The sequence below is a fragment of the Empidonax traillii genome, unplaced genomic scaffold (genome assembly GCF_003031625.1).
Source record: "Empidonax traillii isolate 1590-97213 ecotype Southwest subspecies unplaced genomic scaffold, ASM303162v1 scaffold351:size1117198, whole genome shotgun sequence".
Classification (NCBI taxonomy): Eukaryota; Metazoa; Chordata; class Aves; order Passeriformes; family Tyrannidae; genus Empidonax; species Empidonax traillii.
In genome coordinates this window covers 450,208-474,530 of record NW_020955544.1, presented here as the reverse complement: position 1 = coordinate 474,530, position 24,323 = coordinate 450,208, and the positions used below count along the sequence as shown (strand labels likewise).

At 48.5% G+C, this 24,323-nt stretch overlaps 1 protein-coding gene across 1 annotated transcript in view; it reads left to right on the top strand.

The window, feature by feature from the left end:
• The first annotated feature begins 6,435 nt into the window (after nt 1–6,435).
• PRICKLE2 (prickle planar cell polarity protein 2) overlaps nt 6,436–24,323 on the top strand; it is a 103,884-nt gene continuing 85,996 nt past the window's right edge. Inside the window, exons 1-2 of the mRNA XM_027892414.1 lie at nt 6,436–6,510; nt 6,837–6,922. Coding sequence (XP_027748215.1) covers nt 6,469–6,510; nt 6,837–6,922 — 128 coding nt within the window. The 5' untranslated portion in view covers nt 6,436–6,468. The remainder of the gene's footprint in view (nt 6,511–6,836; nt 6,923–24,323) is intronic.

Below are 24,323 nucleotides of genomic sequence, written 5' to 3'. Positions count from 1 at the left end.
GTGAAGCTTTCCAGGTATGACTTGCATTCAGAGTTCACTAATGGCATTTCCTCACTTGATCATTCCCAGTGGCTTGGGCCTTTCAAGAACTTAAATGTATGGAAACATTTAACTTGTGAGAATCAGAAGGTTTTGACAGCAGGCAGATCCTGGGCTCTTTGCCCTGGGTAAAGAACTGGCATCTCCAGTAGGTAAAACCAATGTAAAACCTGACAATGTCGGTGGCCATATAAGAAACAATTTCTGTCATCTCAGGGACCATAGACAAAGTTTTCTAACTTTTCCCTTTGAGCAGCTACCTAGTGTCTGGTGATCTGAGCTTCTACCAGCAGCCTGGCTTTTCCAGGTATTTCACTCCCCTATTTATCAGCAGGTTTCAGTCCTGTGAAACTGTAAGAAAAAGGCTGTTCTCTTTTTCTCCCAAAAAGAAGAGACAGTAAAGCAGCTTTAAAAATATGAGTAGAAGGACCTTTCCACCTGCAGGGTGGCAAATGAATGATTAATGTGAGGGACTGAAGGACATCTGTGACACTTCCAGCGCCGTGGCAAGGGAAGGGCAGGATGGTTCACTCCTGCCAGCTCACCTCCTGCCATGCTGCTGACACCTGCTTCTGCATCACCTACCCCAAACTGATTTGTTTTTTCTCATTTTCAGGAATGGTCCTGAAAAATAAAAGTAGCATGGCCGGAATGTGAATTTACAGCTTAAAGCAAATAATTCTGCCGGACCAAAAGAGAGCTCAAGGGAGTGAGGGGGGATAGTAGAAAATTACTTGTTGCTATAGCACAAGGATGTTGTGTGTAAATTGGCAGAGCCCCACTTGATTGCTTTGTTTAGCCTCAAATTGAGAAGCATTAAGGAACTGCATGAACCGAGGCCATCCACCACCCACCCCTTGTCAGACAGACAGGGAGAGCTGTGCCGGGGGACTTCTGAGCTCGACAGCAAAGAAATCCAGTTCTGGGAAAAGCTGCAGTGCTGTCATCTCATTTCAGGGAGTGAGTAACAGCCTGAAGGACGAGGAGGAGGGGGTTGGAAGAGGAGCAGGAGGGAGGGAAGCGAGATGCACAGCCTGCTGATACTTTGTCATGCCAGCATCAGAGGCCGGGGTGCACGGGGTCCCTCCAGCACCCCAGCAGAGCCCAACCTACCCGGTTTGAGAGGGCAGGGCCCTTTTTGTGGGGGTAAGTTTAATGTATCCACTTGGCTTCGCGTTTCATAGCAGGTGCTCCTCTCCACAGAGCGGGTCTCAGCTCCAAGTTTTTATTGGTGTGGACTCCAACTCCCAAATGCTATTTACAGGGAAATTGAAGACCGCCTTCAAAATTAACAATAGATGGCTATAAATCTTACTCAGTTACCTAGCAACTAACACAATAAAATCCTAAGGTTAAAAGGAGAAGGGTTATTTGGAGATACCTTGGGGAGCACATAATGGCCATTTGCATTCCTGGGTGGGAGGACAGAAAAAAAATTCCTAGGATATTTACAAATGAGTGTATTTATTAAGGAAAAAAGGTGAAATTACTCAGTACGGTTTTAATCAAAATACCTCAGAACCAACAAGCCTAACAAAAAAATAGTAGTCAAATGCTGTGATAAAGAGAACTCGGAAAATTTATGGCAATCTACAGAACTGATGGAAGGGTTTGTAAGGTGCTAAGCCCACTTTGTTACCGACTCTGACATCTGAAGTGTGTGTACCATAGACTAACCGTGTAATAAACGTTCAGAGTGAATTTGACCATTATGTGCCTGATGGAATATGCCCCAGAAAAACCTACGCAGTGCAAAAAAAATTAAAAACTGAAGTAACATAGCATGATTCATCCCGGCCTGGGTTCCTGTTATGCACAGCACAGATTGAAATTCCATATCCCCACCTCAAACTGGGGTTTATGCACAGCCTTTTCTCTCTGCAGTAATTGCAAATCTTGGAGCCGGAATGAGCAGAAACACTGAACTGTTTTGCTCCTAAAAGACCCTCATGGGGGCACGTTTACCCAGGAAAAGGGAGGCTTGGTGGAGGAACGATGCAGTAAAATAGATGCCTGTTCCCTGGCACACTCCTTCAGCAGCTGTGGCACTTAGAGGTATTTTTAAGCCCTCCTTTTGCTGTTTGAAAGGCTTCAGACAATAACTGCCTAATAACAGTCAGACATTTATAACCTTCAGGGTACTAGATGGAGACAGGATTCGTGTTGAGCTGTAATTCACCTGCACAGGCTCCTGGCAGGAGGAAACACAAGGGGACTGACTCGCTCCGTAACAACCAAATTCACCTTGACATCACAGAGGGGAGAAATGGATGGGCCCAGCATCAAAATGAGAGCTGTTTTCTGCCTTACTCCACTGCTTTCTGTTAGTGGTACTGCTGCCTCAGTGCTGATGGTCAGGGCTGGACTGTAGGAGGCCCAGGAGTGTCAAGAGTTGATGGAGGGATGCTGAGAGCTTTCTGCATGTGAATATTTTAGCGGTGATTTCCTGACATGAGGCATGGTTTGCAGGATAGAAGAGCTGGGGGCACTTTCCTGGAAAGAATTTCCTGAAAGCAAATTTTCCTGGCTTCACGCACCAATGTGTTGAGTCTGCCAGCTAACTCCCATCCAGAATTGCTGGACCAGAGCTGGAGGCAGACTTTCCATGGGCTTTGGTGGCACAAGTTGTCTCCATGTTTCCCATACCCTTGTTGCAGCTACTGCTGTGGACCTGCAGCTCCTCTTCCTGGGTGGTAAGGGTTGCCACTGGGCTTGGACACAAGTCACTTCATTGCTGCTATTGCACAAGCTGGTGTCCCAGAGGGAATGGAGGTCAGCAGGAGAGCAGAGCCCCAGTGAGAGCTCCTTTCCTCCATGTGCAGTGGTCAGACACGCTACAAGAGGAGTCTTGGCAGAGGTGCAGGGTTGGGCACATAGGCTGGGATCAGGCAAGCAGAACAGCTCTGCAGCAACATGGGTTTTTCCTTTTCACCTTCTGCTGCCAGAGGCTGAATTTGCTTCTAGAAGTGCATTAATCTGACCAGAAGGAATAGCATGTTGGATCAAGATGCTCTGCAGGGCTTGTGAGCAGACCCACTGAGCCATGAGGGCTCACAGAGCCTGGATACCCTGCGGCCACTGCCCTACATCCCAGACTACTCTCCTACACAGATCCACACCAGTCTCTGCTCCACCTACCCTGTTGCCAAAAGCTAACACAGGAGCTGCATTTCACCTTTTCCTGAGCTCTTTGATTTTAATTATAGTTATTTCTGTAGTATCAGGTACAACAGAGAGCAGGAAAAGAAAAGCATCCCTGTCATTTCCCTTCTCTTGGCCATCCACAACTTCAAAGGAAAATGGGTCCCTCTCATAGTGCATGAATGGAGCAAACTGAGTTTTAAAGTGGTTTAGTCATTAGAAGGGCTGGAAGAAGTGTCATCTCTAGGCAGGTTTGGTTGAAACAGAAATGGGAGGGGAAGATGACGTATGGAACAATTTAAGTGACAGCAGAAACAATAATTTGTCAGACAAACTGTCTGGCATGTATTATCCATGTGTGTCTGTTTCTGAGCCTATTTGACAGCAGTATCTGACACCCCCCACCTCCAAGCTGAGTCTGCCTCCTCTCAAGAGGAAGATCTCCGTGTTTATAAAAACAATAATACAAAATCCCCTTTTGAAAGTACTTCTCGTGCTAGCACAGGTAGGGCTGGAGCTGTGTTGCTGTCCCCTGCCCACCCAGCCATGCCAGGATGGTGCATCATCCCCTTTGCACATGGTGAGAACAAGGGAGTGGGAGTTTATTTCCTGAGAGATCTTTACTCTTGGCAGCTTTTCTGGGGGAGGAAAGAAAAGAGGAGCATTCAGGCCAATGAGATAATGTATCCCCTCCCTTTCCCAACTGCATCCCAGAGATAATGTTCTGGCCTGGCTGTTTCCTTATGTGGATGCAGCATCTGAGCATCCCTAAAATATGACTGAGTCCTCCTGACTGGCCTTTTATTTGTCCTGTATGTCCCCGACCAGAGAGAAGCTGCTGTCCCCATGAGATATTTATGTGACCAGGAGTCCCTAAGGCCCTGACTCCACTGGGGCCTGTGCTATCTGAATATTTTTATGGCTCTGGGTGTAAATCATTTCCCCAGATCCTTCACCAGCCACACCAGGACAGAGGCAGTGAGCATCCCTCACCCCTCTTATCTGCATCTTCTGCAGTCCCTTCTGCCCTCATCTTCCCTCTTCTTTTGAACACAAAATGTTCAAAATGTAAGCCTTGATGCTCAGAGCCTCCCCTGCCTTTTGCCTGTGTAAGAGGAGTCACCCACCAGTGCCTGCAGAATCTGCTGGAATGAGCCTAAGGATACAAGCGTGCAGGGTGACAGGAAAGTTTGGTAGCTCCATGGACAGCTTAGGATGGAGGGAGGGGACCAACCTGCCTTGTTTTAGGTAGCAATTTAGGACTTGCATCTTCATCAGAAGACTGGAGCTGTGATTCAGCACAGCCACACCTCCGAGGAATTTACCCTCCAACTTTGACTTACTTTTGCTGTTTTAAACTTATAGCAGATGTCCTCACCAGCCCTGCTATTGAGGGCACACAGAATCTCTTGCAACAGCAGAGCAATTAAAGAGGATTTGCAGGTCACCTTTAAAGCATTTCCCACAGCACGTTGAATCTTGTTATAAGTCCTGTATCCAATGCTGCTTTTATTTCAGCAGTTTTAATTGGAGTTTTAAATATTCTGAATCTTATGCAAGACACCCAAAGTGCTGGAGATTTTCAGGCCCTCTCTTGCATAGTGTCTGTTCGCTGAAATCCCACTGTCCTTCAGCAGAGATAACAGTAACTCAGCACCCCAATATTAATGTATTCCATGCTTGATACAGGTTACAGGTGGAGGTGTTTCAATATGAGGTCAAACCCCAGTTTGCAACCAGTTGCCCACTGTGGGATGAAATGTGTATGTACTTGAAGAGATCGCCTCCTCCTTCCAGAGTTTATAATATATTCATGCACCACTGTATGAGTTGGAAACTGGGAGAGAAACCAAGAAAGAAAATGACAAGGAAATTTAGCAGACGGGAGCAATAGAGAGAAGATGGAGGGTTTTGGAAAGGTAAAAATAGCAACCACAGAAAAACAGAGCAGGGAGCACTCAATATTTTCCCACTGACATGAAAAAGGACTGTGAAAAAGAAAATTTTCTCCATGATAAAATTTTCTGGTTGTTTTTTTTTTTTTTTTTAAGAAAGCCGAGTATGGGAGGAAAGAGCAAAAATCCCCCTGAAACTTTTTGCTTGAGACTCTTCAAGAGGTAACAATTACACAGCTCCCAGCCTCATTTCAGCCTCCTAGACAGGAAGATACAAGTGAAGAATTGACAAAAATGAGAACTGATTAAATGGAAAAAAAAAATTATCAAAGCATTATCGTTTTGACCACCTGTGAGGCAGCAAGGCAAAGGAACAAAGAGGCAGGGAAGGAGGGGAAGAGCTGGCAGGATCTGCAAACAACCACAACCATGGGTGAAGCTGTGAAATGCTAATAGCGAAGCTGCTCCAGCGCCACTGGGGACAAGTTTCCGAGGAGCCCTGTGTTCTGTGAAGCGTGTTTGCTCCTTCCCCTCTCCCCATGGTTCATTTTGCTCTGCCTTGCACCAGATGTGCTGTTTGATTGCAGACCCCAGGGGTACAGGCTGTGGGGATCCCTTTGTAGTGCACTGGGTACAGGGTATGAGCAGGGTGATGTGTGAGCTGCCCAATCTCTCCCAGCCCCACGGAACCCAGGCCCATAGTCCCATGGATCCCAGCCCCACAGCTCCCAGGCCCATGGCTCCTGACCCCACAGTCTCACACATCCCAGCCCTGCTGGCCCATATGTAGCTCTGGGGGGACCGTGAACTCCAGGGCAGGTGCTTTGTGTCCTGGCCCAGCATCTCAGGCTGCAAATCTATTATTTCCTGTGACTGTGTTTCTCCTTCACCCTGGTCGTGCTTGTCGACTAAACCTGTTGTCCTTGAGGAGGGGATCAGAAGCCCAGCAGGAACCCAGGATGTTTGCTCCGTGCATGTGCCAGTAAAATCCCCCTGCACAGCGCAGCGTGCCCAGAGCTGTAACCTCAGCGTTTGCCCCTCCAGCTCTGCTAAATCGCACCTCTGCCCTTTCTTCGGGAGCTCATGCTCTTTGCTAATATCCGAGCGTGAGGAGCACGCTGGGCTGTGCGCGACAGACAGCCCCGTCCGGGCGCGGAGCTCCCGAGAGCGCCGGGCAGAGCAGGGGGAGCGGGGCGATGACAGCGGGGGCGATGCGGGGCGGGGGGAGCCGGGCCCTCCCGGGGCGGTGCCTGGCGGGCCGAGGGGCGGGTGAGGGGGCGGGAGCGGCGGAGGGGCGGCCGCCGGGGGGGGGCGGGCCGGGCCGGGCCGGGGCGGCCGCTGCTGCCGCGCACTCGGGCTGGGCTGCGCTGGGCTCGGCGCGGGGAGCGCTGCCATGTTCGGCCGCGGCTCCCGCAAGCGGCTCTCCAGCCGCTCGGTGAGTTGTCGCGGGGGTCCCTCTCTTTTTCTTTCTTTCTCTCTCTCTCTCTCTCTCCCCCTCTTCGCCCCCCGCCCCGCCCCGCTCCAACCTGTGGCTCCGTCCCGCCGCCCGTTCCGGCGCCGTGCGGGTCCCCGCCCGCCCCCGCCGCCCGCATGTGCCCCTTTCCCTGGGTGCGTCCCTCTCTCCAGCCCCTCCCCTGCCCTCCCTCGGCCGTGCGGGTGCCCCTTTCCCCCGAGCGTCCCCCTGTCCCCTGGGTGCGTGTCCCCTGTCCCCCCATCCTCCCCCCGTCCCGCAGCCGGCGCTGACTCTGCGGTTCGTTGCAGCTGACGGCGTCGGGGGAGCCGGAGAGGGGCCAGCCCTGCAACACCTGCGGGGACCAGTGCCCCGGCTTCGCCCTGCACAAGTGGAGGTAAGGCCCGGCGAGACCCCCGTGAACCCCCCGGCCCATCGCCCCGGCTGCCGCGGGCAGCGGGACCCCGGTGGGTCCCATCCAGCCTCTCTCTTCCCAGGGTTTCGTGGTTCCCTCCCCAGTTCTCTGCGCATCCGGGCTGCAGGTGTGGCTTTTTTTGGGGGGAGCGCTTGTGTTAGTCCTAAGCGTGTTGCGCACCCGGGATGGGGGTTCTGGAGGCACGGGTGGTTTTTCCAGCCCCACGCAGGTGTGCCCCACAGGTGTGCCCGTGGCGGCCGCTGGTGCGGGGTGCAGCAGGATCCAGACGCGGGACTGGGGTAACTGGTTTGGTAATTACCCACTCGCAGCCTCCCCACTGCGGTCAGGGGCTCGTCCTGTTGCCCCGGGTCCTGCCGGGGGAGCTGAAGCCGCCCTCACCTGGCGGGGACAATTTGGGTGGGGTGGGAAGAGGGAAACGCGGCTGAAGGGGTTCTGATGGTTTGCACCAAACCACTGCGTGAAACTCCTGCCTCCCCCGTGACGGGATTTATCCCCTGTCAGTGATGCCAAGCAGAGATTTAGCTCTTGGAATGGTTGGGGGTGTGTAGGAATGAACAAGTATTTTTGGCTTCTTCTGCTGTGTCTCTTTACAAACTTGACAGCGCCGGTGCCTGCAAGGCACAGCAAGCCCTGGCCTCATACTGGGTCAGTCCCTTCTCCCCTCCCCTCGTTCTTCTGCCTCGAAATGAGTTCCTGCTGATGGGCGATCTGGGACTTGGCAATATTAAATCTGGGCTGTGGGCTCTGGGAACTGTACACAGACTTAGTAGGCCAGGGAGCCTGTGGCGACCTTTTAACCTTATTTTTCAGGATATACCCTTTTCTCCAGTGTCTGCTGTGCTTGGCTTTCCTCCTGGCCCGTGCCCTACTTCTCAGAACCTCAGCTGCTTAAAGCTCAGGTTCAGAGCAACAGGGGCGGGATTGATATACCCCCATTGAGTTGTATCTTATTGCTCAGCCTTGCAAATCATCGTTCCTGGTGGCATTTGCCCCAGGGTGTGGTGGGACGGGTTCCATAGGCTGAGATCTGCCCCGAGGGATGCACAGTGGTGGGTGGGGCTCAGGTGGGGCTGCCCGTGGTCCTCCAGCCTGGCCCTCCCCAGGTACTGATGGCACATCCAGGTGCTCAGACCTTCAGGAGCTGAAGGTGTCCCTTCCTCCTGGGCTGCAGGAGATGTGGTCTCCTGACACCCTCCCAGTGGTCTGAATCCACCACACGTGTATTAATAGATTTATAAGGTCACCCCTGAGTTGTCTTCTTTTCAGGGCTTATGAACGCTTTCCGGAGCTGTCCCAGGTTTCTTTGTGTCATTGCAGAGTTGCCTTATAACGCTAAAAGTGTCAAGGGAAAATTTCAAATGCAGGATGAGAAGAAAAGCTGTGGTCACCAACAGTGTTCCTAGCCTGCTCCAAGGACTTTGTGAGGTGCTGTGGTTCCTCTTTTGATATGTTACAGGGTGCAACTATCCAGTGGCTTTTGAAGAATTAAGTGAATTTTGATAGCACACCATCGGAGGCCAAACGACCCAGCAGAAGGGACACCCAGCTACTTGGGGAGTGTAGATGAGAGGGGTGTTGTGGCTCTTTTCAGGTTGTGCCCTCTGCATTGGCACATTGTGCCGCATGGCCCAGTCCTGCCAAGCTCCGTGTGCAGGAGGCTCCAGCCTGTCAGGACCGTCCATAGCCATCTCTTTTCCTGAGAGACCCCAGACATGGGCAAGGATTTTGGCTAAAACAGTGTGGATTGTTCTAGCTGCCTTTTCTCTACCTCCCCCAGGGCAGGAGAAGATGGGCACCCTTTGGCTATGGGTGGGGTCAGCCCCCACAGGTACTGCTGCTTGTGTGCTCTGGGTTTGCATCCTGCTGAGCAGGTTAGACCTTACACCAAATTACCTTATGCTGGGACTTCATGAGCTGAGAGCCCTCCTGCACACATTCCCATTTAATTGCCTTGATATAAGAGTAATTATGCAATTAAACCAAATAAAGGCAACCTATTTGCCAGAACACAATAGAGAGGAAGCATGTTCATTTTTTACTAGCCAGTGGTCTGTTAATGCCAGGAATAGGTAAGCAGGCAAATTATTCATCGTAGTTTTGCAGGTCAAAAACATGCTGAGGAGCCGGTGCCCTCTGTGCACGAGGTGATGTAGCCACGGCCTGCTGGGGCTGCTCACCTGAATGTGCAGAATGAGACTGGAAGGAAACAAGGGTTTGCAAGGAGATCCTCAGATTAGGGATATAAATCCAGATCAATTAACCACTAGAGATTTGTAAGGCTTTTTATAATCCTTTAGCAGCAGAGTTTTGCTGATAAATGTAAATGGGACTTTTTTTGCTTCAAAGATGCCGGCTGGTGATATGCTTTAGGGAGACAGAATTTGTAAGCTTGCAGGCACTGAAACCATTGCTGAGATAGGCATTGTCTTATGCCTAATTATGCTGGACCCTGTATTTTCTACTTACCTGTGATCTGTGCAGCCATTCCATTCAGCAGGCAAATTGCTTTGTTAGACGAAGATTTCTGTGCTTGTACGTTCCCTTAAAAGCCACTTTTCTCAGAGATGGCTTTGAGTATTGGTTGAATTTATCATTCCTGGAAGCACAGACATGCCTCCTGAGCCAGGGAAACCTCCTGAAAATAAATTGTATTCTGCAGAACTGTTTTCAGAATAAACCTGGTCTCTGTACTGCAGGTGATGTGCAAAAACAAGATGAAAGGGAACTGTTAAGTAATTATGTCCCTGGTTTTTGAAGTTTGTTTTTGAATCTTAGTAATTTTGCTCTGAAATTATAATCTCATATTCAAGGTAGTGGGTGAATTATCCTGTAGCAGTGTCAGCATATTTAATGCTATTTTGGTGGAAGCGAGGAATTGAAAACACCTCAGTTAAACTGGAGCCCTGCATTTTACGCCCTCAAAGCTTTCTCCTGAGTGCCACAGATCTCTGCTTCTTATTGTAAGGCAGAAATTCAATTTCCAGTTTTAAATCATTTAGCCCCAAAGAGGAGGAAGTAAGTGGTTTGTCTGAAAAGACTGAAGATTGAATTCCACCCTCCTTGGGTGTGAAGTCTGCAAAGATGCTGCTATCAAACTAGAACCAGTAAAAGCACCAGTTTCTCATGGCCTGAGCAGCAAAACGGCTCCTTCCTCTCCTCTCGTTTCCTTCTGCCGTGGTGGGTTGTCAGCAAAGTGCATAAGGACTGAGTTCATCTGTGTGGGCTGCGGTCTTGAGGATGGAAATGGGGTGTACATAACCAAATCCTCATTAATACAGGTCGATGGCTTTGTGAGGAAAAAAGGAAATCAAATTCAATAAAAATTGAACTCCTTAGGAGCCCGGTTGCTGTTTTCTAATCAGATCTGCATTACATTAAACTGTGTGCCATTCAGCTTGTTAACAAGCTTTGGCATTAAATAAAGCTGTCACTGGAGTTTGGTGAATGAATAGCCATTAGGAGTGTCTTTTGCATAATGTCTTGCAGAGAAAAGCCTTCCAGGGAGGTGGTCCAGGAGGAGGGAAGGGAATTTATAACCTAGTCCTGGTGCAATTAGTGTGAATATGCAAACCTTAAAGGTGACAAATGGTTGGCTTTTGCTGCTGTTAAGCTTACTGTGAAGAACTAATTTCAGATTTACTCTGGGTGAAGTAAAATTACAGCCTTAATGCTGTGGTTAAAATAGCGAATCCTTCGTGTTGGGAGATTGGCATGTGTTTAGCACATGGAGCCATGGCTGGTTTGCTCTTTGAGAAAGCCTTGCAAAAGCCACACTCTTGCAATTCAACAGACCTTGCGGCTCCCCGCTCTCTGCCTTCCCCAGAACGACCAGCTAAAAGCACAGATGAAGCACACCCAGATCTCAGGGTGCTATTTGAGCTCTGGTTTGAGGAGGGGGGAGGTACCACCTGGTTTGCTAAGCCTGCAGAGGCAGTGGCATACGGCCGGTTTTCTGAGGTTTTCTGTCACAGCATTCGGATGCTGCGACAGAGAAGACAAATTTAAAAATAGTGCCTGAAAACCTTTGGAGAAGTCTTTGTTGCCATAGTTATTCCTCTGGTTTGCAGAAGCATTTAAAAAGCGGTAATAAACATGACATAAAACCCTGGCAAATCAGTCTTTGCCTTTAGTTTCAGTGTGAGATTATGTTTTACATCTTTTCTTGGAATATCTTTCTCCTTGCATGTGTTGTGTAATCTTTGTCCCTTGGAATCACGTTTTGCCGGGGAAGAAATCTGCTTCTCTTCATGTTTTGCCGTCACACTTCGAGGTCTTAACATCAGTGGTGTGTGTTTGTACAGAACGTTGTGCCTGGCCCTTATCTTCCAAGGCAGATTTATGTGACTTGACTTAATATTCAGTAATATTTCATATTAACAGGTTTTGATGCATACAAGTGTTTTGAGCATTTATTTCTTCCCATAACTCGGCATCTCGCTAAATTCTACTGCGGTCAGTCCCACTGAAGTCTCATCTGGCCTTGTCGGATCAGAGAGCATCTGCAAGGATAAACTCTTCAGCTTCTCAGGAGAGATCCACCTGGAGATCCCAGGTGATCAGCCCGAGGGGTGTAGTGATTGACCATTGGATCACAAAAACCTACAGATAAGGAAAAACAGACACGTGTTGTGAGATGGTGACCCACAGAGAGGTTGCTGCTGGCATGTTTGAGGTTGCTGGGTGATGGTGACGATAAGTCGCTGTGTAACTCCCTTCTCTGCCTTGTTGACTGTAGGCAGGGAGTTGCTTGTGGCAATGGATGTTTGTTTTCTCCTTGTGTTTGTCCAGTGCCCAGCACTGCAGAGGTCGGGTGCTCGTGCGTGGCGAGCACCAAGGAACTCCGTGTGTTTGCAGCCTGCTCTGCATTCCCCCAGCACTGGCCCTGCTCGGGAGGGCTCCCATACACATCCCGGGTGCCTTTGGGTCTCCAGTTTGATGCCTCGTTCCTCATCCAGAGAGCAGAAACGATAATATTTGTAATGCGGCACATGAACGAATAACACCGAGTTCTGAAGCATTTGTTTCTACTTCCAAAAAAAAAAAAAAAAGTACAGATTATTGCTTCCATATGTTTTCAGCATTTTTCATAGGTTATGTGTCTTTCACACACACGCTCCCTTTCATGAATAACAGGCTTTGTGCCTCTCTCCTTTAGGATTCAGATATTCCACACTTCCTTGCATGTTTATTTGAAAGGTTTTGGAGATGTGAGAATAGCAATATCTTATCTTGAATGGTCTATGGCTGCCACAGTGAATTGTGCTGGCCTGGTGAGTTTTAGCAAATTTGTCATTTTGCAATGGAGAACCTGCTGAAATAGGCAAAATTCAGCCAGTGCGGGTCCATCCCGGTGTTTATCCATCACAGCATTCCTGAGGTGAGTCCCTGGGGGACTGCAGAGGGGCCAAGTGTGCTGCTGTCCCTAGGGGACCTGTGCCTGTCCCCAGGGGTAGGCAGGACTCACTTGCTTCCTAAGGATACTGCCATCATGGTGTAGGGGGTGCAAAAAAAAGAAAATCAAAGACTGGTTCTGTCTGCTGATTTTAAAGCCTTTCACAGAAGGGTTGGTATCGTTAGTTTGTTTTTAACAGTGCTTTTTGTTGTATTTATTTGGCCTTAAGCAGTTCAGAAAGGAGAAGCTGCTCCCTGCCAGGTTACTCAGTGACAGAGTCGGGGTCCTTCAGCCCCTGTGCTGGTTTGGGTGGGGTGGTTTGGTGGGGGTGGCTGCTGTGTGCACTGAGGCTCAGCTCGGGGGGGATGCTGGAGTGTGCGCTTAGCTTGGCATCAATGACTTCAGCTGTCCTATTTACTCACACCTGCGAGGTTAAACACTTGTGTAAGTGTTTGGAAAACCAGGTCTACTTTTTCTTTGAGTTTTCCACCCCCGTGGTAGTAGGGACAGAACAGGGTAACTAGTGATGCTTGTGCAGATCCCACTGTTCCCAGAGCGTCTTTGCCAAGGGGCAGCTGGGCCATTGGGATGGAAGTTTGGGTAGGTATGGTGTAGGGATCAGTGTCGTCCTGCCCTGGGACAGTCTCTTCCTAATGCTGAGCGTACAGTTGCATTTAAGGAACTCCCAGCCATTTTTTCTGGCTTGTCCATTCCATTCCTTCATGCCCTGCTGCTGAAACAGCACTTAAAACAGCCGAGACTGATAAGGTATCCTGTTTGTGTTGGCTGGGAGACACGATATCCACATTAGCAGAGCATTACAGTATCGGGGGCAGTATTGTCCCTGGCAAAAAGCCTAAAATAAATTCTTTAATTTTTTTGTATGCGATGTACAAAAGAGCAGGTGAGGTATGTGCTTGTTTCCGGGCAAACCCGGGGAGCCTGTTTGAAGTCCTTTACAAGCCACTCAGGATTGTATTGCAAGAACTCAAAGGAGTTTGAGACACTTGTTGATTGAATTTCAGCTGAGCGCAGAGCCCTGCTCTGCAGCTGCTCTAACTGGAGCTGCCCTGCCCTGCTCCATTGCCACTGAGCTGCTGGCAAAAGCCAGAAAAGCAGAATTTCTCCTGGAGAATGGGCAGTGTGGGTACACTTTCTGTCTGTTTTGAAGTGGCCTTGTGCAATTCTAGTTTTATGAATGGGGTGAAAAACCACTAATAAGCTGTTGAGGGATTTGGGCTGGTTTGGGGGGGGTGGGTTATTCTGTTTCTGGAGTGATTGGGAATGACACCGGTGATAGAGGGGGCAGAGCAGACTAACAGTGAGTTCTGTGTTTACCTGATGTTTTACTGGTAAACAAATAATTTTAAAGGTTGGTGAGTTTTTTTTGCACTGAGTTATTTTTGGAAAATGACTACAGCTGCTTCTTGGTATGCAAAGAGAGTGTTATTACCTGCCTTGTGTGAGTGAGTGGGTTTTGCAATCCCAAAGGCAGAACGGTGGCCAGGAAGCACTTTCTTGGTGCCTCAGCCATGGGCTTACACTGCCAGACACTGGCAAAGCACAGTTTACTCACAGAGCCTTTCAAGATAGATTTGCCTGAGAGAGAGACCCAAAATACTAAGGAGCAGGATGGATTGGCTTGCAGGGGGGAATCTCCTTCAAGCAGACAGCTGTCAGTGCTGGAGACTGTGGTTATGGATTTGGGAACCATGTAGGCTGTGATTTGGTGGGACGTGGTGAACCGATTTAACAGCTCCTGAGCCCCCTGTGCATCCACCCAAGCCCAGGGAAATGAATTAAATCACTTGTTGAAACCTCTGCTGGACTGATGAGAGGGAGGAAGTGGGAGATGAAGAGTCGCATCAGTCCCGTGACAGGCAAAGGTGGGCTGGCATCCCTATCCACTAAACTGAATTTTCCTTCCCTGCCGTAGCCTCAGCCCTCTTGGCCCTCCTCACTGGCTCTCCGAGGAATTCAGTGAGTCCACTCTCCTCCTAGGATGTGTCCTGCTGGAGCCCTGGCGCTGCTGTGCTCGGGGTGGCTGCGATCACCCACCCGGAGCGTGTGGCACAGGTTCGGTGGGGAGGAAAACTCCCTTAATAGCAGGTTTGCAACAGGCCTTTGTCACCAGCGTGGTGTGGTGTGAAAGAGAAAGCTCCCGGTAGCCAGTTCGGTTGGATACTTGGTGATGCCCGGGATCCCCAGCTGGAGGGGGCCTGGGCGCAGCTATTTGGCTGACACCCACCGAGCACTGCCCTCCTCTTTGTTGCTCTCGGCTGTGGAGATCTGTTTAGTGCTTTCAAGAGTTTTTTCTTTGGTTTTGTTCCCTTTCTGTTTGCCTTTAAACAGTCAATCTGCAGTCTTTTAGGTTTTTTAAAAGATGGTTCCCCCCCACACACCCCTCCGCCCTGTAATCCATCCTTATTACACCAGTGAGTCACTCTTCAAATAATCAATTGCGTTTTCATTGTCTGGCTTGTAAGTCTATCACCGAGCTTAAGGATGGCTGATAGTATCAGCTGAGACCTTTGGCAGCTGGTTTTGCAATTTGTGATGCTCATTTGGATATTTGCTTTTTTTCTCCAATGAATAATCTCCTGGCCGTGGCGTCGAGGGGGGGGGAAGCCAGACTCTTCCTGAGCGCAGCATCGCTGCGGTCACTATCTAATGTTGGAGGAATTTGTAACATTAGCAGAATTGTCAGATGTGAGGAAAATTTCGGGGTAAGCCTCGCGAGTGTGGCTGTGAAGGGTCTTTTTCTCGTGGGCTCTGGACACCCATCAGTGGCAGCCCTGATGGTCAGGGCCTGTCTCGGGTTCAGCGGTTCTTGGGCCAAGAGGTGCGTAGAGGATTCAGGGTGCTCCTCTCCGCTGCTGGAGAGGCTGTTTCTTCCCATGTGTGGCTCTTTGCTCATTCACAGGACCGTGATACCAGAGCTTAACACTTGGAGAGCTCAGTGTGACAATTACTATTCTCGCCGCAGAGGGAGGCACTTTGTACTCAGCCATCGCAGCAGATATTTCATCCCCTATCAATTGCCCTTGTGCGGATGCTGCCGCCGCGGTGATAAAAGACATAATGGCTGCTCTTGCTGATAAGGGGAGTGCATAAATATAATTATTGAAATCCCTATGCAGAGCCTCTGGATGGATGGAGAGCCCCTCTCCCCGTGAGGGGTTTCTTTTGCTCGGAGCCTGTTGGGGAGAGCAGGAGTCTGCAGCTCCTGGCAGCTGAAGTGGGAGCTGCTCGGACACAGCTGTGAGCAATTAGTAAAGGATGTCTTTTCCCCTCCCTCCACTTTCTTTCCTCCTCTTCTGCTTGAAACCAAGCCATGGGCTCTGGGGAGCCTGGAGGAAAGCCCCAAGCAGCTCGGGTTTGAGATACTCCTGGACCAGCTTGCAGGCGGCTGGTACTCAGTGTGGTTGCACTCCAGTATGGAGTGCAGGTCTAAGGATCCAACCCAACCTTGCAGGAAGTGTACTGCAGCCAAGGAACCAGAGATTATTTAGATCAAGCCAACAAAAAAGTATTTCCATGGCAGCAGTAACCATAGGAAACCTCCTTAGCGTGTCTTGGATGGTTCCTGTTTCCTTGCCTTCAGCTGTTTGCTCTGCAAGCAGAGCAGTGGTTGCAAGTGCTCAGTGCACTTGGTGCCACCACGAGTGACCAGCTTGTCCCCAAGGGATGTGTTGCTGCTCTTGGTTTTCTCTTGCACTCTAGTTGGTAAAAAGATGCTTTCAGAGGCTTCTTTATACACCATAAACTCTCAAAGCCACCTTTTTACCTTGTGTCAGCTCACAAATGCGTGTTTGATCCTTAAATACCCAAGGCATAAAAGTGAATTGGCTCCCAGGGTCCAATTCTTCTTTTCTATAGTGTCTTAGAAAGATGCTTTTATATTCCCTCTGGCTCAGCTAGTGATGCTTGGCCTTCAACCAAGACGGGGAATCTAGGACAAGAATCACTGAGAAGAGCAAGATGAAAAGTTATAAAAAACCACAGCGCTTTGTTGGGAGGGGAAAAAAATGCTGGTATAAGATTTTGTTTAAAAAAGTAAATTGGAATATTTTTGGTCAGCTTCATGTGGACACATTTACAGGAGGGCGTACGAGGAGGCTTGTTTTCCTGGGTAGAGCCTCCTCTAGGAAATCCAAGCTGTGAGGTGAATACAAATGCTGGAAACGGAGAGGCTTTGCAGTGAGTCACTGAAAGGGATGGGGAACCAGTTGTGCCAGTTCCCATGAGCAACCAGCTCATGGACCGATGGGGACAAGGTGGCTGTGTGGGAGCACCTGGGGGCCTGGGCATCTGGAGACAGCACCAATGGGTGCTCTGACCCCACCAGCCCCCTCCCGCCCTCCCAGGGCACTGTGGAGGTGTGCCCATGGAGCTCTGCAGAGCAGATGGGCCCTGCTTGCAGAGCCGAGGTGTTGCACAGAGACAGGTTAAAAAAAGATGTCTCCTTCTGTGGGAGTGTGACACAGGGAGGAAAAAATACATTGTGGTGCCAGTAACTGGGATTTTGGTGCTTGCATATCAGACGGTGCTGCTCCGACCTCCCCACACCGTCGGGTGCTTGTCGTGGCAGGGTTTGCTCGGGGGGAGGAAGACCTGGCTGGTCTTTGACCCATCTGCCTTGGGTGGAGGTGGATCCCAGAGCAGAGATGCTGCTAGGCTCCATATCCTGTGTCTTGTCCTGACTCTTTGCAGATGGTTTAATCCCTGTTTTTGTAACAACCCAGGAGTCAGACTTTGCTTAAAATTACACAACATTTGAAGAAGAGACAGTGAGGCAGAGACAAGGCCGATTCCTTTCCTCTTCTCACCTGCCAAACAGTGGTAATGGTCTTGACAGAGCTGTAGCCCTGTCATATTATCTGCATTTGGTGCCATAAAGGCCACGTGCTGAAAGTGCGGCTCCTTTAAATGTCAGGTTTGAGAAGAGCTGGGACGTGAGAAGATAATAAAAGTTAATATTTGAAAGTCAGGTTTGTGCAGCGTAGCTTGGATTTTTAATATCAAGTGCATAATTTATTACAAGGTATAACGGTTTCAAATACATATATTTGAATATGTTTTAATATTATCTTTCCTTCCAGCAGCAGGAACAATGCTGCTTTACAATAGAAAAATGATTTCACGTTGCCACGTGACAGTTTCAGCTTGTACCTCTAATAGATGTGCGATTTGCTGAAGTGTGAAGGCTATCTGATAAATGCCTGAATAACAAAGCTATATTGTTTGTTCTGATTTCCCATTGCTATTTTCAAATGTATAAATAAAACATTTTCACATTGTACCCTGTGCAGCTCCAGCCCAGACTTATTTACTTTCTGCTGATGCAACTTGTGAGAGACACGAATCTCTCGGTCTGACAGGAGAAATCTGGTGGCACGAGTATTGCGCGTTGCGCTTGAAATGATCAAGTGCAATTTTAATAAATATTTTGTCCTAAGGAAAGTTGTCAGCATTTAAAAAACATTTTTAAACAAAGAAGCGTTTGTCTCTTGTACAGCAGAGGGCACTCGTCATCGCTGCTGTGCTGAGCAGCTGCTGATCTGGCTGCCTGAAGGGGAAAAAAAAAAATTCCTGTGCTTGTGTTATATTTTGCAGAAATGAAATACCCTTGTGTGTGTGTTTGCTTATATAGGGGTGTGAGTGTGTATATAAAAAGACACAGGGTGGCATATGTATAAAAATAATCCCAGCACATGATATAAAACTTAAATATTCGTAGTGGTCACTGAAGTTGGATGAAGCGCATGTTGTGTTGATTAATACTCAGTGTTACACTGAGCTTTGGAGGGGACTGAAGTGTGCTGAGAGGGGAAAAATGGGGAGGCCCCAGCTAGTGAAGGGTTGCAGTCATCATCTTCCTCTTGAAGGCACAAAGTCTAGAGACATCTTAGGATGCTGGGAACCACCCAAGTCAAGGAAAGGTCTTGAAAGACGGGTAATACTGGGGAATGCAGAATTATGAGTCCTTGTGTCTAGAAAAGCAGCACATCTGGGGACTTGGGGGTTTCTGTGCCGGAGTTTGCAGTGCTGAGGTCTTGTTCTCAGCACCACCAAAGCGGGTGGAGTTGCAGGGCTCTTGTGGAAGTCATTGAGACCGTTCTTATCCTTACTGTACAGGTTATCATCCGTGTAAAGAAACTTAAAGTACAGAGTTGGTGGCTGGAGCAGAAAGCAGGGTGAGGTGGCAGGGCTTGGATGCTGGCCGGAGCATTGTTAGTAGGATGATGAAGGACCTGCTTGCTAGTGAAGGACCCCATCCTGTAGGTACAGAGGCATGTACTTAATTGGTCATGGAGATTGGGACCTCATCTTCTGTAACAAGGTTTTTCCAACAGAAATGGACTTCGTTTTTTTAATCTTCCCTGTAGCTAATTGCAGAGAAACTGCCAAGGTGTGTTTCTTAGTGAACCTTGTCTTTCTTTTAAGATGGAATAAAGAACTCCAAAGCCAAGTCCGTGATCAGCTTTTGGCTGCAATAGGGTGCTGTTAAAATATTCTAGGCAACTGGATTTTGTGCCATGCTTCAGGTGATGTGTTTTCTGGTAAGATCATATGATGCCATGCTGAATGTTCAGGTTTTAGTCATTAATTGAAGAAGAATTCACATTTCCTCTGTCTACCTCAGTGAGCTGCTTGGATTGGGCTTAATATAAATCTTTCAAAGCAAGGCTCCTGCAAGAGGCTGGAAGTGTCAATGCTGTTGTATAAAATATGGGGCTGGTAACAAGAGTGAGAGGGCATGTGGTTCAAGATAACCAGTTTATGCAAAATACACAGCTGGGTGGATTTTGCTACAGAATATCTGCAGAGTCTAACGTTCAGAGGAATATGGAAATGTCTGAGGGGCTTTATAATAATGGGCACTAATTATGATGAAATGGATTTGGGTGGTAGAGAGTAATCCAAGATTACAATAGTAAGGTTTTTTTAAAGTAGCCCCTGCTATTTGGGAGGGCAGCAGAGCTCCTTATTATAGGGCTTAAAGCAGCCTCTCTGTGGGATTGTCGTAAGCAGCGTTCACCCTTTGCTGGTTATTTCACAAGGGCTTGGTACAGCTCAGACGTGACATATGCGAATAATTTCAAGGATACAAGCTGGCCTGTGTGCTGAGAAGCACCTTCTCGCTAGGATAAAGATGCTGTTATATTGATGTGCCTGGATAATTGCTTTCCTGGGGGTCTCGCCAGAGCTGAGCTCTGGGAAAGGGACGTTTTGTCCCATTATGGTGATTCCTGCATTGTGTGTTTTGGTGCTGTGAGAGCAACGTGATGCTGCCACCACCAGTTAGGTGCTCCTACCTGGGCTGGTGGGCTGGGAAGTACTGGGAGAAAACTGCTGGGAATGAAGTGTTGTAGGTCTGGGATTGGGACCAAACGCAAAATGCAACACCACAGCCTGGAGCACAGGAGCCTGGCTCTGGGTTTTTGGGCAGGAGCAGCTAAGGAGAGCCAGGCATGTATTTGCTCATGCTGCTTGACTTTTCCTGTCTTGTAAGGCGTTTGTGGTATTTTTTCAGCACTGACCATGCCACAAAGACTGGACTTTGCACACGGAGTGCCTCAGGCACCCAGCTCCTTGGGAAATGATGGTTATGAAATGTTTTGCAGGAGGTTGTTGTTGTTAGAAGATTTGGCAATGTAGGGCTTGAAAGGCTGCACTGGTGAGCTGTCCAGCCTTGTGCTGGAGACTGGCAAGCCTTAGGACTCACCTTAGCCAATGTCAATAGAAATTAAACTATTTAAATACACAGTTAAAATATGTTGTTATGTTAGCATGTGGACCTCCGTGCAAGCTTGCTCTTTAACTGGATCCATTAAAGGACCCCCATGGAAGATATGTAGGAGGCTGGTTAAAAAGAAAATCCCAGTCTTAACTGCTTGTTTGCTGCCAAGTGGATTTTGGGCTGAGGTGAAAGGCACAAAGACACCTGGGCTTGTGGGATTTATCTCAACTTTGGGACTCCAAAAACTTCGTAGGCATTGAGAAGAAATGGGTTAAAAAGATGATGTGTGCTTCCTTTCAGGTGATGAAATCCAGCTGCCCTGTCTGCTGGCTTTTCCCTTCCTTGCTCCCACGCACAGTGCCCGAGCCGTGGTAGCAGACGAGGTTGTTAGGGATGGCTGGCACGTTGTTGTGGTTCAACTCTGCCGTCTTCCTCAGCTTTTCCAGATGATCCAGGAGCTTGAGTAGTTCATAAAAGGAGTGAGTAGCCAAATGCACCAATAAAAGGAGTTTGTGGAAAGGCCCAATATATTTTATGAAGAAAGAAATGGATCCTCTAACGCGAGGGTTGTGTCTTGTAAAATTTTGCAGGGCTGCTTGTGCTGCTAAACGCTGGCTTCCTGCTCCAGCCTCTCCTTCAAGCACGTGCAGCAACTGCCTAAACTTTGCTTTTGGCCTGAACCTTTCAAGTTTGGAGTGAAATCTTAACCTGGGGAAGTCATGTCGTGAATTTCCTGGGGGCTGGGAAAGTGATCTTCAGTGACCTGTGATAACAACCTTCGAATAAAACCCGTCTGGCCTTTGCAGGACGTTCCAGGCGAGGTAAAACACAGCTTTACATCTTCTCAACGCTCTTGATGGCAACAACTGCAGCTAGAAGGCCAAAATTTGGCCTGACCATAGTTATTGCTGGGAAATACCTCAGTGTGATCCAGGAAAAGTGGAGCTGTTTGGATGTGAGCGGTGAGTGAGTTTGCCAAGCGGGACGTTCCGCGCTCACGCGGTGCTTCCAACCATGGTAACCCAGGGGGTGAAATTTCAGCCGGGCACAGAGGGCAAGCGCAGGGCTGATCAATGATTTAAATCCCCCCCAAGCTGTTGAAAAGGTTTAAAGCTGGCTGTGGCACAGGGAGCGGGGGTGCCCTGCCAGCTCGGGTGGCACTGTCCACAGCTGCAGAGATCTCCTCTGCCCATGCCACCCTGGAGCCTTGTAGGATGGGGAGGCAGCAAATGGGGCACAGCATCCTTGGATGCTGAACCCCTTCCTGTTGTTGGAGGGACAGGCAGGGAGTTGCAGGAAAGCAGAAAACAAGGATTTTGCTACTGTTTCAGTGTTTTGTGTGTCTGTGCACAGGAGTGTCTGCAGCTTCGACCTTGATGCTACCCGACCTGTGAGATTTTTAGCTGAACCTTTTTTAGTATTCTCCTTGTGCAGTCTGAATTTATTCCACTGGGCTGCAGAGATGTGCTGGTGTTCAAGCCAGGCTTGAGTTTCAGGATTGATAAAGATTTGATACCATTCTTCTGTCTTGGTCCCAAAGGGCAAAGCTGCAGAGCCTAGCTAATCTTACGAGATCCACGCCTTTTTGATCTGACAGCTCTTGAGAATGGTTTCTGCTGCACCCAGACTTCAAAATGGACCAGATTCCCAATTTTCAACCTGCAGTTAAAATTTGGCTTCAAAACCAATTTCTCCGGTCCTAAATGCTGAAAAGAGAGAAATTTTGGGTTGTGAGACCTCTGGGAAATGACTACAGAGACAATGTGTCCCAGTGCATGACCTTTCACTGAGATAGGGTTGAGGTGACCCCAGCTGCAGCCAACTCTTAAGAGAAGAGTCCAGATTTTAGGGCAATGGCATTACATTCCCCAGTCAGTGGAATTCTTTACAGTTGAGGGGGTGGTTACTTTAGGAGACGGTTTGGTCATTCCCAGCTTTGGGGAGCTGGCTGTGCTGAGCTCTTCTCCTCACTGGGAATGCTCAGCTCCCCTTTAGCTTCTTGGGAACGCAATAGTGTCTCGTCTCATAGGCAGTGATGCTCGAAGGCACTGTGGGATTGGATGAAGTTGCCATGCTTTTGGCTACCAGGCCCCTTCCCATGGGCTTTCTCCAAGGCAGAGGTTGGTTTTCACTGCTGGAGCTTGGCTGCTGCTCTTGCTTTCCCCACAGCCACCTCTTGAGGGGATCGATGGTTGGTTTTGGCAGGAGCTGTTTTATTTCGTGCTTGCGAACACAGTGATCTCAGCTGTCTGCGTGAGGCTGGGTATTAGAGCTGCTTTGATGTCTGCACTGATACATCTTAAGGCAGCTCAGGATGATTTTATGCAGTAGCCCCAAGGTGCTTGCACAGAAAAAGGTGCTTTAGAAATGTAAATTTTGTTTGAGGACAGATTTTTCTGTGCTGCTCTCACTCAATTCAGGACGAGGTGGTAAAAAATGTAGCGTTTAATTAAAGTTTGTAAAGGTTTGGAAATGAATTGCTATAAACATAAAAGACGTAATCAAATGCCTACCTAATCCCCACCTTAAGGGCACATTAAATGCAGAAAGAGTATAATGTATTGGAGACAGGGATTGAAAAGTGATGAGGATTTGGGAGCAGATCTTTTCTACCTGGAGCTTCTAAATTATTTCACTTCAGGCTTAGGGATTTAGACATCTACGCATAACAGAAAAAGACGTAGCAGCCCAATTCTCAGTCGACTCATTCTACTGAGTCATTTTAGCTACAAATCCATATGGCATGGCCTTATGACGTGCATTACAGCACAGTGTCCTGACAGTGTATGAGATGGGAATCATTCCTCAGTTCACCACCAAGTAGAGGACTTTTTCTTTTCTGAAGTTGATATGTAATTAGAGAAAAGCACCTGATAGGTTTCTAGTTGTTGGAATAGAACAGGATGAAGAAGGAAATGTGGCATTACACAGTGTCAACCAGGGAGCTGGGCTTCCTCAGCTGCAGAATTGCCTTCTACCATCTCCAGCTTCAGTTTGAAATAAATAAAAAAAATTGAATCAATTTTTTTATCCTGAAAAACTCAGCAGGAACCAAATGCTGTTATCTCTCTGGGTCTCTAGAGAAATCAAATCAGGATGTGTTGGAGCTGCCTGGCTCCATCACCATCTCTCTGCCATTCCCCATGTATCCCCAGGAGCCAGGCATTCCCAAGAGCTGCTTTTCCCTATGGAACCCCAGGACACTCCAGCTACCTTCCAGCAGAGCGATATCAGCAGGACCATGCCATGGTTTTGTTTTGCAGTTAGTGGTATTTGGCTTTGTTCAGGTCTTGGTAAAAGCCAGGCTATGTTCTGTGGTCTAGCTGTGATTCACTGATGTTTAAGGCATGTGCATTGTATGGAAATCATGAATATTTCTCTTTGTGGAGAAAGAACAGTGAGGTGTCACCAAAAGCCCAGCTGGAATTCTGTCTCGTAGTACTTTGCTGGGATGGTGGCAGCAGAGGTTTGCATTCTTTGGGACCAAGGCTTGAGGAGGTGAGATGGGGAAGGGCTGCAGGGAGAGGGCTCTCATGGATTGTGGTGATGGTGCTAGTGACAACAACACTGGGAGGAGCAGAGGCGGTGGTAGGGGATTGCCCTCACTGGTAGCATCAAGGAACCAGCAAAGGATTAACTCACCCTGCTAATGACAGAGGAGTAAAAGAGCTTGTGCAAAAGGGAAAGGGCTGAAATACCTGGTGGCAGAGCGGAAAGTAGCCCAGTTAAGGATAAAATCAGTCCAATGTCTTATACTGCAGGGCCCCATGGAAACGGGGAGGGCTTTCTTTTTCTGTTGAATTGGGCTCTGTGCCAGGTGAAAGAAAACATTTTCCCAACACCAAATGGAAAAATGCAAGGCAGACATCTTAAATGAACTGTTAAAGGAATAGAACCGTGAAAAGAATACATTTGCTGTGAGCTGGGGTTATGCATTTAACAGATTTTTGAGTATATGCGACCTTTGCAGTTTGTAGAAAGAGAAATCTGCTGCAGAAACTCAGATTGTACTAAAGGCTGAAAGCAAACGTCGGAATATCATCGCTTTTCCTGGCCTGGGCTTTGCTCAGGAGGAATGGACAGTATCTCTCTGTCCTCCTCCAAAATCTTGCTGCATTTTTCCTTTCCCCTCTAGCCCTCTCCACGCTCTTTCTACAGATCACTGGCAGCTCTGCTTGTGCTTTAAAATAACCCAGGCTAAAAAGTGCGATTTGCGTTTCAGCGAT